The sequence below is a fragment of the Gopherus evgoodei genome, chromosome 23, assembly GCF_007399415.2.
Source record: "Gopherus evgoodei ecotype Sinaloan lineage chromosome 23, rGopEvg1_v1.p, whole genome shotgun sequence".
Lineage (NCBI taxonomy): Eukaryota > Metazoa > Chordata > Testudines > Testudinidae > Gopherus > Gopherus evgoodei.
The window spans coordinates 6,886,030-6,898,386 of NC_044344.1; the positions used below are offsets into that span (position 1 = coordinate 6,886,030).

The 12,357-nt window shown below is 45.1% G+C and overlaps 1 protein-coding gene across 5 annotated transcripts in view; it reads right to left on the reverse strand.

Annotated features, from left to right (window-relative positions):
* The window catches only part of FAM117A (family with sequence similarity 117 member A), a 29,231-nt gene extending 18,023 nt beyond the window's left edge, over positions 1-11,208 (reverse strand). The window contains exon 1 of one of the 5 annotated variants that reach the window (XM_030541234.1): positions 11,045-11,208. In XM_030541234.1, coding sequence (XP_030397094.1) covers positions 11,045-11,168 — 124 coding nt within the window. In that variant the 5' untranslated portion in view covers positions 11,169-11,208. Of the gene's footprint in view, positions 1-1,208; positions 1,240-5,625; positions 5,648-11,044 lie in introns of those variants that run through there. The other 4 variants (XM_030541229.1, XM_030541230.1, XM_030541232.1 and 1 more) reach the window with 4 other exon arrangements.
* Positions 11,209-12,357: the final 1,149 nt, after the last annotated feature.

The window sequence follows — 12,357 nt, forward strand, 5'->3', positions numbered from 1 at the left end:
CTCTCAGTAAGAATATTCCATACACTGCTAAAGCGCAGTATATCATTAGGTGCTGCCTCCTCTTCAAACTGCTGCTGGAGCACACCTTGATGACATCAAAAGGTTTGAGAGCAATTTAGTATTATGCAATATACAGGTCTTTATCTAGGAGTTCTGCAAAGCAGTGCATTGGTAACTTCACTTGTCACAGTTATGATGAAGTTTAAAATCCTTGATCAATACTCCTGTGCTTAGCACACAGTGAATTCTACAGAGAAGCCTAAGATTTTAGTCTGAAGGAATTAACAAGAATTTAGGGCATAGCCAGGAGCTGATAATCAAGACTGGAATCAAGGTGAGATGTGGAAGTTGGTAGGGCTCAGGATTAAAGCTCCCATGGATGTCACAGAAAAGACAGCTGTCTCTATGGAAGAAGACAATAAGCAAGCCCTTCTGAAGCGGAAGGGACAAAGAGCAGATCTAAAGCCTGTACCAGAAACAAAAGGAGCATTTTAAGTGCCCCCAGAAGAGAACATGCTGAAGATGCTGGCTTCTTGTTCAAGCCACTGAAGGGCAGAGCTATTTAGGTACTAAAGCCCCTGTCACAATAGTATTGGAGGAATTCCCAAGTACTGCAAAACAGAAATAAACACTGAACTGGGTATGAAGAAAGGGATCCCTGATGCAAGATAAGGAGCAGATTAGCTACTGAGGCATCTCCTTGTTCCGAGAGCTGAAAACGGTAAGGTAGTGCTGATTCTAGCAGGGAAAAAGCCAGTTTTATCCAGAACGTAGGTGTAGAAAAGGAAGACTATATTCACAAATATGGAGGAGGGGTAAGGTCAAGTGAGACATCCATTGATAACTTATGTCAACCATTCAACGTACATGAGTAGGTAGACAAGAGAATAATTTGAACCGGAAGCAAGCTCAGCCAGGGGGTTTGTTCATAATAGTGAAAGTTTAAAAAAAACACCAGGTTACAGGGGGATTTAGGAAGAGGACAAAAATGTCCATCCCCATCCCCAACAATTAGCATTAACATTTCTCTGTAGCACAAATAGCTGAAAACATCCACAACTCTTGGCATACATTCTATTTTAAGATGACATCTCCGTGCAAAGTAAATATTCTACATCTCTGCCTCTGTTCTATTCCTCCACCTTGAGGATTATAATTCTTTTACTTATAAAAGATTTACAACCAACATGGTAAATTCACATACGCACCAGTTACATATTTCATAGCCCTTGGTTCCATTTCAATAAACATATATAAACTGCACAGCCTTGGGAGCACTGAAATCCACTGCATCTTCCGGTGATTAGGCAGAAGCTGAGGTTAAACCACAGTACCCCTCCGATTCTTGCATAAGATCTGTGCACACAGTTCCAAGACATCCAGACTCCAAACTCCAACACAGTTTCAAGACAGCCAACGCCAAAATGCAACCCTCTGAAAAACATGCAAGAGCCTTTCTAGTCATCTAGCTTATAGGCTGAATCAGCTGGATAGGCTACCATTTTGCACTGAAAGATGCAGCCCCTTGATGACCTTGTGGAAAAGAATTTTCATTCACTCATAGCCAAGGATAAGGAGCAGTGTATGACAAGAGGAGCTACCAGATTGAAGAGCTAGACTGACATTAGGTATGATTCAAATCAACTTCTCCTGTAGGCACTGCTAAACTGGGTTGGAGTTTTAAGATCTGGCCTGCAAGCAAAACTAAAGAAATTGCAGACTTTGTAACCATTTCCCTAGTTACAGGCTGTATTTGAATGCAGCTGGAGAAAGCTGTCCAAGGAAAAAAGCCATCTGCAGATGTAATTTAAGGATATTGTTCAATAAGGAATACTAGAAGTTCAGGCTTTTCTGTGGCACTCAATCAAATCCAAAGACAATGCATGCCTTAAGGAGAAGCTCCACTGAACACAAACACAAGTTACTTAGGGTCCAAGGCTGTAGCTAAATACCCAGTTACTGGAGGAAATGAGCTGAACTTTTCACCTTTTATCTTAACTCTCTAAAATTTTATTTTATAATTAGAAAAAAAACAATCTGGAGTATTTCAACATCCTCCAACTTGAAATCTTTGGCTCCAACAGACATTCTCAGGCCTGGTCTGAAGGCATTCTTCAACCAGGGCTTCAAGCAAGTGGATCACTTATCCCAGTGCATACATGCAGCACTTCTGAACTGGCTTTTATGCTCTGCAAAGTTAAGAGTGAGCTGGCAAAGAACAGGTGGGTTACTGACCCTATACGAACCATATAAGGGTTGCTTCAGAAACAGGTTTTTACATTTGAAATTTACATTGTTTACTCTTTTACCCAGTGGATTACAGATGACTGGAGAACTAGTAGGATTATGTCAAATACAGAAAGTGAAACCCTGAGCAATTGAGAGGAACTAATTTCTAGTCCTCATTAAAGACTTCTATTTTAAATAGATTTAACAAAAACAAACCGAACACCTGACAGTTAGGAGTAGAGATCACTAAGATTCAACTTTGTCCTCGACTAAAGGATGAGGAAATACCCATTCAATCCTCTGGGTCCTTGGAAATAAACCAGTAAAAAACAGATCAGATTTGCTATTGCTGATATTTCTAAGGTTAAAAACAAGCAAGAAACCTTCCAGGCCTCGCCACCTGCTTTTGGTGCCCAACAACGAAGCCAGTAAGTAAATTCTGCAGAGTAGGAAGCATAGCAGAAGTTCACAAATTATAGCATGACTCCAATGCAAAAGTAAAAAAGCAAAGAATTACAATACACAATATGTTACCAAAATTTCTCTTATGGCTTTGCTAATCTGGGGAAAAGGGAAGTGTGGCCTATGAGGTCAGCTTGCATTTAAACCAGGGGTGGGCAAACTAGGGCTCAAGGGCTGCAATCCAGCCCTTCAGACATTTTAATCTGACCCTCGAGATTAATTTAATCCAGCCGGGCCTTGCCCCGCTCTGCACGGCTCCCAGAAGCAGCAGCATGTCCTCCCTCCGTCTCCTATATCCAGGGGCAGCCAGGGACCTACCTCCGCATGCTGCCCCTGCCCCAAACGCTGCCCCCACAGCTCCCATCGGCCAGGAACCATGGCCAATGGGAGCTGCAGGGGAGGTGCCTGCGGACGGGGCAGCACACTGAGCTGCCTGGCTGTGCCTCCGCTTAGGAGCTGGAGCAGGGACTTGCCGCTGCTTCCACGAGCTGCTTGAGGTAAGTGCCACCTGGAGCGTACACCCCACCCCTGCCCCCCTCCTGCACCCTAAACCCCTGTCCCAGCCCTCATCCCCCCTCTTGCACCCCCAACCCCTCATCCCCTGCCCCACCCTAGAGCCTGTACCCCCAGCCCTCCCCCACACTCCAACCCCCAAGCCCGGAGCGCCCCCTCACACCCTGAATGCCTCATTTCTGGCCCCACCCCAAAGCCTGCACCCCAAGCCAGAGCCCTCACCCCCCCACCCCCCAGTTTCATGAGCATTCATGGCCTGCCACACAATTTCCATAACCAGATGCGGCCTTTGGGCTAAAAAGTTTGCCCATCCCTGTTTTAAACATAACTAGTTTAAACTGGGATTATTTGTTTTTGTATCCAACTACTTCCCATAGGAAAAGTTATTTTATTATGTATTATAATGTGTTACAGTAGAGTCTAAAAGCCTCAGCTGACATCAGAACACCAATACACTAGACACTGTACACATGCAAAGTAAAACAGTGCCTGGAATTAAGAGTTTACAGTCCACCCGGTCCCTAACAGATTATGGTCTCCAGTGCTTCTGGCTCTGTATCATACTCAAAGCAATGTTATTGAAATGTACTGGTAGACCATTGGAAACTCTATTGTTTACATTCTGATAGAAAAAAAAAAGGATCCAAAGACACAAACCCAGATCTCAAGAGAGCAATTCAGATAGCCCATAAAAGCCATCTCGTTCCTTCGGGGCACAAGCTAACCTCAAATTTACCCAATAGAAGCAAAATATTAAAGCAGGGAGCAGCTTGTCTGATACAGAACTGTCAATACAAGTCAAAATTAGTGACAGATGCGATCACATCCTTTATTTCCCCGTTCCCAGACTTGTAAAGAGGCAAGCAAGCTGAGAGCAGCAAATTTATAGTGAATGATCCACATGAACAGAACACCCTGAAGTGGCTCTAATTACATGGCTCATGACAAACTTGTTCTACACTTAACATTACACCACCTGTGTTTTGCATCTGGCCTCAGGTCAGAGCCTTATACTGTATATAGCCACACTTTATAGAAGATAAAGAGAACTGACTTGATTGCATAGGGCAAAGATGAACTGCTTTTGTCTAGAGCAGCAGCAAGAATATTAACTGCAAGATCTTCCCATCTTCAATCCAGTCCCTACGGATGTTCACTTTCTGGACAACTTCCTCCCTGTCCCTAATCCCTCAAATTCTGTCAATCCACACACCCTTGAAAAAGCCCTTAAGAAAGAGGGAAAAGCAGCAGGATGTCCTATGACTTTTGCAAGGAATAGTTCAGCTTTATTCCTTCAATTTAGCTGAGCAGAGTTTGTGTGCAAGTGTCTTTGCTGTGTGACACAGTACAACATAATCCAAGTTAGGCTCTATTATTACTGAAGTTCATAGTGTCCTGAGTTACATCTCCTACAATTACTATCTTCTCACTTGGCGTGAAAGTGGATTAATTCTCCTATTTTTGTTATGGTTGACACAACCTGACCTGTTAATCCTGCCTGAGACACCCCTCATCCAAAACACAGGGTTACAGGTAGACTGCCAATTAGACAACCATAGACGCACTCAAGAATCCAAGATCTGCTGAATGAAACCAGCCAACTTATTCCTATCACAGGGAACGATTCATTCCACACATACTAAACACATGCATGTGAAACTTTACTATATAATCAGCCAACATGCGGATGTTTCACCTGAGGAAAAAAATCAGACCAACAATGCAAGAAATTGAATACTGAAGGCAGCTAAAGTTACTCCCATCACTACCAGCAACAAGATCCTCAGCCCTGCTCAATATGGTACCAACATCACATTTACATGTTTTCCAGAAGTCCACAAATCCCTGGGAGGGAATGCCAGGGTTAGTAGGAGATCCATTACTTCACGGACATATAACTTTTAGCCAACTTACACTAAACTGATCAGATAATTGGCCATGACTCCTGATTTAAAGTAAAGGATGGCTGCAGCATATGGAGACTACAGATTCCACCATGCAATGCTTTACTGGATCTAAGCAATCACCCCCACAAAGCAATTCCTTACCAGAGGACAGGTACATATTAAAGATGAGGGGTGGGCCCCACTCTGACCATCCCTTCATAAATACACCTGGGGAAGTTACTCAACAGCACAAAAGAAAACCCAAGAACAGCAAAACCACAAACACCTGGGCCACTATTTTGGTAGTGAAAGCCTTCAAGTTTATTTCAAAACGGCTATAGCAGAGGTGAGGAGGAGAAATATTAACTTATCAGGCTCTGCTCTAGCTATACCATGTAGACAAAATACATTCACAATGCTTTCAAGTGGTAAACAGACATTTTCCTCCTAAACAACGTTTTTGTTCTGCCAAGCATACACAGACTTAACCGCTTATGAAACCGTGTCCCAACCAGTTTAAATCTAGAATATTCACCAGACATGGTTTCACACTGATGCCACGATGAATCCTGATTTGGTAATTCACTCAGTTCTTCACTGTCTAGCAAGATCTACGCAGCAAGAAAAAGATTTGGCATCTCAGAAACAGGCAAATTCAGAGAGCAAGCTACAAAATGCTAGTTAGATGAGTCACCTCAGTTAATATCAACTTCCCAAAAAGTTAAAGAACACTATATAACTCTATAAGCTACATGACAGAGGAAACTTTTTGTCCTGGTGAAAAGGGAATAGTTACCCATAAGTGATCATGTCCATAATTCTTTACCAATACAGTCTCTATTAAGACGACAGGACGTATGGAAATTGGCAGAAAACGTAATCCCTAACCAATGTCATCTCCCAGCCACAGCTACATGCATGCACAGGTGAAGACCCTCTGCCTTCATCTCTACTCATCTCACACTATTCCCCCCCTCTCATGTACTACACTCTACCACCAATAATTAACTCCTATGCCCTCCACCAACTATGCATTTCTTTCATGCCACTCCCTATATCATAGAGTGTCTCCTCTCATGGAACAAGAAATGTCCTCCCTTTTCTCCAAGGCTCCCCTTAAAATGCAGTTTGTGACCACCTGTGCACCGCTAACCAGTCAGCCCCGAATCACCACGACCCTTTAACACAGCTTATATTACAGTATAAACAAAAGTTTTGTTATTTTTAACATCACTACTGGAACTATTGGAACTACTAAGAAAACAACTATGGAGTTGCTTTGCTTTTATGGTGCACTGATCCATCCTCTACTTTTTTCTATGTGTTGTCTAATTTAGACTGCAAGCTCAGCAGGGCACGTAGTTGGTCCACTTGTATTCATAAAGCACCACATACGCCAATGCTGCCACACATATTAAGTTCCAAGTTTTCTTAAACAGCTGCCATTTCCAATGGTCAGTCTGGCAAGGAGAAAGCTCAGAGGACCTCAACAATTTACTTTAGACAATTAGAAAGCCAAATTTAAGCCATCTGTGCAAGATCTTCAGAAAGCCAAGACTGCTTGGTTCTCATCCCAGTAGATTCAAGGGCATGAAGCATGTAGAAATGTAATCATAGGTCCCTGTGGAGGTTAGAGTCTGGATACTCAGAAGAGAAATTTTCCAGTTAATGTGGAGCTCGAAATATACATTGGGGGAAACTGGAGCTTCACACAGCACAGCTTTGTCTACAGCGAACTAAAATAAAACTCAACATTTCCAAAGAGCTGATTCCACCTTTGTGAGAACATAGCTCTTGACTGTTACTGAACCTATGGAATTTTGATAGCACCAGCAGTCTCCAAGCCATCTAACTGGTACAAAAGGAGACAGTGGAGGAGTTTGGCCCATATCTGAACAGGCTCTTCAAGACAGGGTAGTAATTTACCTACCTTACTAGCATAAACTACACCACTGAAGAGATAAGGGATGTCCGAAACCCTCATGGCTACCTCCATTGCCACACACTATAAACTTCAAAGCATGAAGACTTCTAAACACCAAGACAACAAACCCCAGTCTCCATAGAACTGTTTTCCTGGCTTCTCCACTGCAGAATAGCTATGCAGTTTAGCAAAAGCTCTTTAAGGGGCAGATTCAACAGCTGCTCCCTATTTTATTTCAGCAGGATTTTCTGTGAACGAAGCAGCTGCAGAATCAGACGGGCTCAAAGACTGTCTTTCCATGCGTCAGTCAAAGCCATGGAAAGACATACAGCTAGTACTGGAGAAAATGTTGGGCTTCAGCTTTTTAAGAGTAACCCACCTCAGCAGGCCAGCAGTCAAGTCACTCATGAGCAATCCAATAAACCAGGGCACAGGAATGAAGAAAAAAAAATTGATAGCAACAGATTTCAGGGCTGGGATCCCAAGAATGTAAAGAAAGTTTTCAAGTTAGGAAACACTGATATAGTTTTAGTTAAACCACAGCCAATTTACTGCAGTAGCTCCCACACATACAAACGGTAAGTGAAGCTTATTGTATGAACAGTGACTGGGGCACAGCAATGGAAATTTAAATACATCTCAAACTGTATATGAACGAAATCAAGAGGAAAAATTCAAGCTGCCAGAGCCTGAGCAGTGAGGGCACAAAGCCAGGAAGAAATGAAGACCAGCAATTCCTGTTTCTGAACACTGTCAGTGGATTTTCAGCCTTCTAACGCTCAGAAAACCTACAAGCATCTAATGCCATGTCACAGGGCAGTACAGAGCCACAATGAGACTCCATAATGCAGCTGGCAGAAAAAGCTACCCTACGTATGTCCTAATTTCTTGATAACGTTTTGCTTTAATTTTATAAGTTTTCAGACTGTCAAATGATAAATTGCCATATTTACAGCAGTTTCATTTCAGTTTCAGAGTAGAGGTGGCATAGAGGGTGGATGAGTACTCAAAGAAATGGGCTATTTATTTCATGAACTCATTTCAAGTGTAAATTGGGCAAAATACTCTAATGGTTTCTCTGATCAATAATCCTCACAGTGGCAGGAAAAACTAGTACTATAAGCCTCCAATAACAAAATGCACACCACTTGAGGAACAGCCATTAATTCCCACTTTATAAAAGTGACTGCTCTAACCCACCCTAAAGTAGATTTAAGAATTGATGCATAAAACCAGATAAAAGCATTTCAAACGGATGTTGTCAAGGTTGGTAGGCCAAAATTTTTACCAACATTCTTTACTATTTGAAAAGCCCATGCAATCCTGTGTTTTGTCCAAAATAAGTGTTGCACTGCTCTTTCATATAGTAAGAAAGATTTCAGCAGCAGCTCAGCATTCATGAGCAACCATATAAACAAATCAGCAATCACACATGAAGGAAAAACATTTCCACAAGCTCATATAAACCCTCCAAAAAGGTTATACTTAGTGATTTAAAAAAATGACTTTAGAGATACCTCAGCAATGCAGTTTTGGGACCCATTATGGTTTACAGTACAAATAAATTTAAATGATTGCTTCTGTGTCAAGTCAAGTGACCTCAGTAATAGGATGCACTGTTCAACTCCAGATACAGCTTTCAGTTTAGCTTCTTTTAATTGTGACCTAAAGCCATCTTAAAATAAGGCAACTTGTTATAATGCAAGGCAAATAAATTTTCCCTGCCTCAAACAGGCAAATGTGCATAAGGGACTGCAAGAGCCCAAAGATGAAAGCTCCTTATTTGTGCATATAATTAGAATGCCCACATGGAATTTTAAACTTACCGCATCTACCCCAAAATGGTTTTAATGCAGTCAAAAATATCTTCCAATTAGTTTAGCTCTTGTTCGCCTTCCACTATATCTTTGCCTCTCATCCCAAATCCCCCCCAGTGTCTCCCCCATATCTCACCCATTCCAGTCTCTCATTATTCTCATTTCCACCCACTCAATTTGTATTTAAAACGCATTCACAAGTACATACTCATTTTATGCACTTTTCTTACATTAATACTCTGAAAAGAGACTTCCCTCACTGAATCTAAAAATGCTTTACAAAGATGGGTAAATATCCCTATTTTACAGACGTAGGAACCAGCAGTGTGATTTTTCTCAAAGTCAGCTGCAGATGTGGGAACAGAAAACAAGTCTCAGAACCATCCATAGGTCTAGCTCTAGGCAATACTATTTCCCTTGACTCAGTACTTGATAAGGATTCAAATTACCTCTTCTTTAAAAAAAAAAGAAGGCAAACAATTTGCACCACTATATAATTTCAGTTTCAGCCTGAGTCGCAGCATCAGCCATTTGAACACTATATACTCATGGCTTGGGCCAAAGTCACTCTGCTCAGACTGATGATATGGTTAGAATAAAGAGAGTGTAAGCTGTAAATTTAATCAACCAGAGAGCATGTTTAGACTAAGACGCAGGGGCTTTCCACCCACACCCTTCAGAAAAGTTCAGATTTAAACTCAAAACTAACTTTGAAGCCAAGAACGGAGGTTCTAGGAATCCAAGATCACCAGAGCTACTGTCATATGAATTTGAAAAATCCTACCTTTTTGCTCTCTGCTATATGTTGCTGTTCCCTCCTCTCTTTCTCAGCATACAGATCCTTCCATCCAAGTGTAGCTAACAAGTTTTGATCCCTGTGCTGGGTGGGATCATTGCTCAGTTTGTCAAGTTGATAATGGCACACTTAATAAAGCTTTTCATCTTCTTGTTACAAAGGTTAAGTAATCTTCCTAACCATCCCTGTGAGAAGTACCTTATTTTCTTTTCAAAGATGGGAAATGGAAGGCTAAGAGGTAGAGGCACTTGTGGAGTTATGTCACCATAACCAAGCCAGTACCAGCTGATAAATACAGGGAAGTTATGTTTCCAACCTGATCCAGCTCTAGAAGTGGATATTAAGCATTTTATCACACGCACACTGCCATGTTAACAAGTACTAAGCTATTTTTCCACCATTAAAAACCAGCTCATCACAAAGATTCTGGGCTCACCTACAACTCAAACAGTAGCACATTATGAAAAACTCAACCTTAGCTAAGCAACCCAAGTATAAGCCTCTCCATCACAACCCTCAGGCAGGAGCCAGCCAAGGTGCTTTGCCATATGCCCTAAAGGCCAGATTAGGCTCTGCAGGAGTACAGCTGAGGATGCTTTACTGGGTGGGAAAAGGGCCTTGCTTTGTTCACTTGCCGCTTTTGGTCTTCCTCCTTGTATGCATCCCACACACCTGTTTACTGCACGTGCAAGAGAAGAACTTGGGTCGGCAACAAATCTGGCTACACCGACAGAAACGGGCCCCTAACGGGAATAGGTGGGCAAGCCCTACTGGCCAGCTGTCAGCTGGGAACCGTCCCCCGGGAGAGGCGGGGTGAGCCGGTCAGCCCAGCAGGAAGCTGAACGGCCACAGATGAAGGGGGTGGGGGCTACGGCCACTGCAGGGGGGCGCACCTCAGGGCCTGACCAGCCCCGGCGGTGCTGCTGCGTCGGAGGGCCGGTCCCGCACGGCTGGGTCCTGAAGCACGTGGCGGGCGGGTGCGAGCTAACGGGACCCCAACTGACATGGGGGAGGGGCGGGGAGAGAATTCGTAGGCGGGGGGAGCTGTGGCCGGGCGGGGGCTCGGCCCTAACCGCTCCTGAAGTGGAGGCTCCAGGGTACGGTCTCTGTCAAGCACCACGGCCCCACCCCCTCTGCTCTTCCCCCTCCCCCTCCCCCCACCCCCCCAGCTGTCACCCCTCCCCCACCCCCCCATACCCCCCACCTCTCTCCCCTCCTCCCACCCCCTCCCATACCTCCCACCCCCTCCCCCCACCCCCCAGCTCTCACCCCTCCCCCACACCCCCCTCCTCTCTCCCCACCCCCCCAGCTCTCTCCCCTTCCCCCCAACACTTCGTTACGCGCCCGACAGCCCAGCCCCCTCCCTCCCATTCCCCCACCAGCACCAGAGCTCGCCCCTCCCGCAGGCCCCCATTACCTGCCCGGCCGCCGTCTCCGCCTGCCCCGCGCCGCTGCTGCAGTTGGAAAGGGATGGTGGCCCTAAGCGGCTGCAGCCCCCCCACTCCGCCCCGGCAGCAGGAGGCCCCGGCGGCCCCCGACATCCCCAGCTCCAACCCAACCTCACCCGCCTTCTCCCGCGAGCCCCAACAGTAACTAGCGAACCCCCCCGCGCTGCCACTTATCAGAGCTTCGGGGGCGGAGCTGACCAACGTACCCCACTGCCCATTGGGCCCCGGCGGCGGCCGGCTCCGCCCACCGGCCAATGGAGGGCCGCCGCCACGCCCCGCATAGCCCAGAAGGGAGCAGAACTGTTAAGGTCCCACCCTTGTGCAGGGTCCAATCAGAAGAGCACGAAATAATAATATCGCACTCCCCTCCTATCCGGACCAGAGAGCAATCAGAGGCGCCCCAGATGGGCAACCCACCAGAGACCAATCAGAAAAGGAGAAGCGTCCAGAAGGCCTGCCTCTCTCCGGCATCCAATCGGAAATCCAATTAGAGTCCCACCCCCTCACTCCAAGCACCAATCAGAAACGCAAGGCATGTTTGTGTCTCAAGCCCCGCCCCAATGCCCAATCAGCAAGGCAGGCGGTAGTAGGCTCCCGTCCCCTCCCCACGCCAGATCAGGTGAGCGCTGGGGTTTAGCGCCTGCCGGCTGGTTTTCAGCCTCACTGACGAAACCGAGGGTTTTTTTCCACGTTTAGAGCCCGTTAGTAGGGCAAGAGGCTGAGGCCTACACCAGGACCACGTGGGGGAAGCCCGCTGTGGTAGGGCCTGCCTGCGCTGAGCACACACAGCTGGAGTCGCTAACACAAAACATGTAGTAGGTGATGACATATATACACTATATTCTCTCAACGCTTCATCAAAAGGCTGTTAGTGTGAGTGGGGAGTCAGGACTCCTAGCTTGCGCCTGTCACTAGAGTATGAATATTGTCTAACAGGAGTTACTGAAGTACCACCTCCTTAAAAATGGTGAACTGAACATCAAGCTCGCTACTGTAGGAGCTTCTTAGACAGGGGAGCGGGGGTTTAATTCACTACTATTTTACTAGCAGGACACCACAACAGTTCTGCCAAACTGCACACTTATCAAGAAACTTGGTCTCTTTTCTCTGTCTCCAAAGTGATGCACTGATAAAGGGTGTGAACACAGGTGATGACATAAGTGTACAGAATTATCTTCTCCAAATATTGAGCAGAAACACCATCTTATTCAGAACCTGGGTATACTGAATCTCTATTTCTAGTGAAGCAAAACCTTTACTTACAATGAACCTCTTTTGTGAG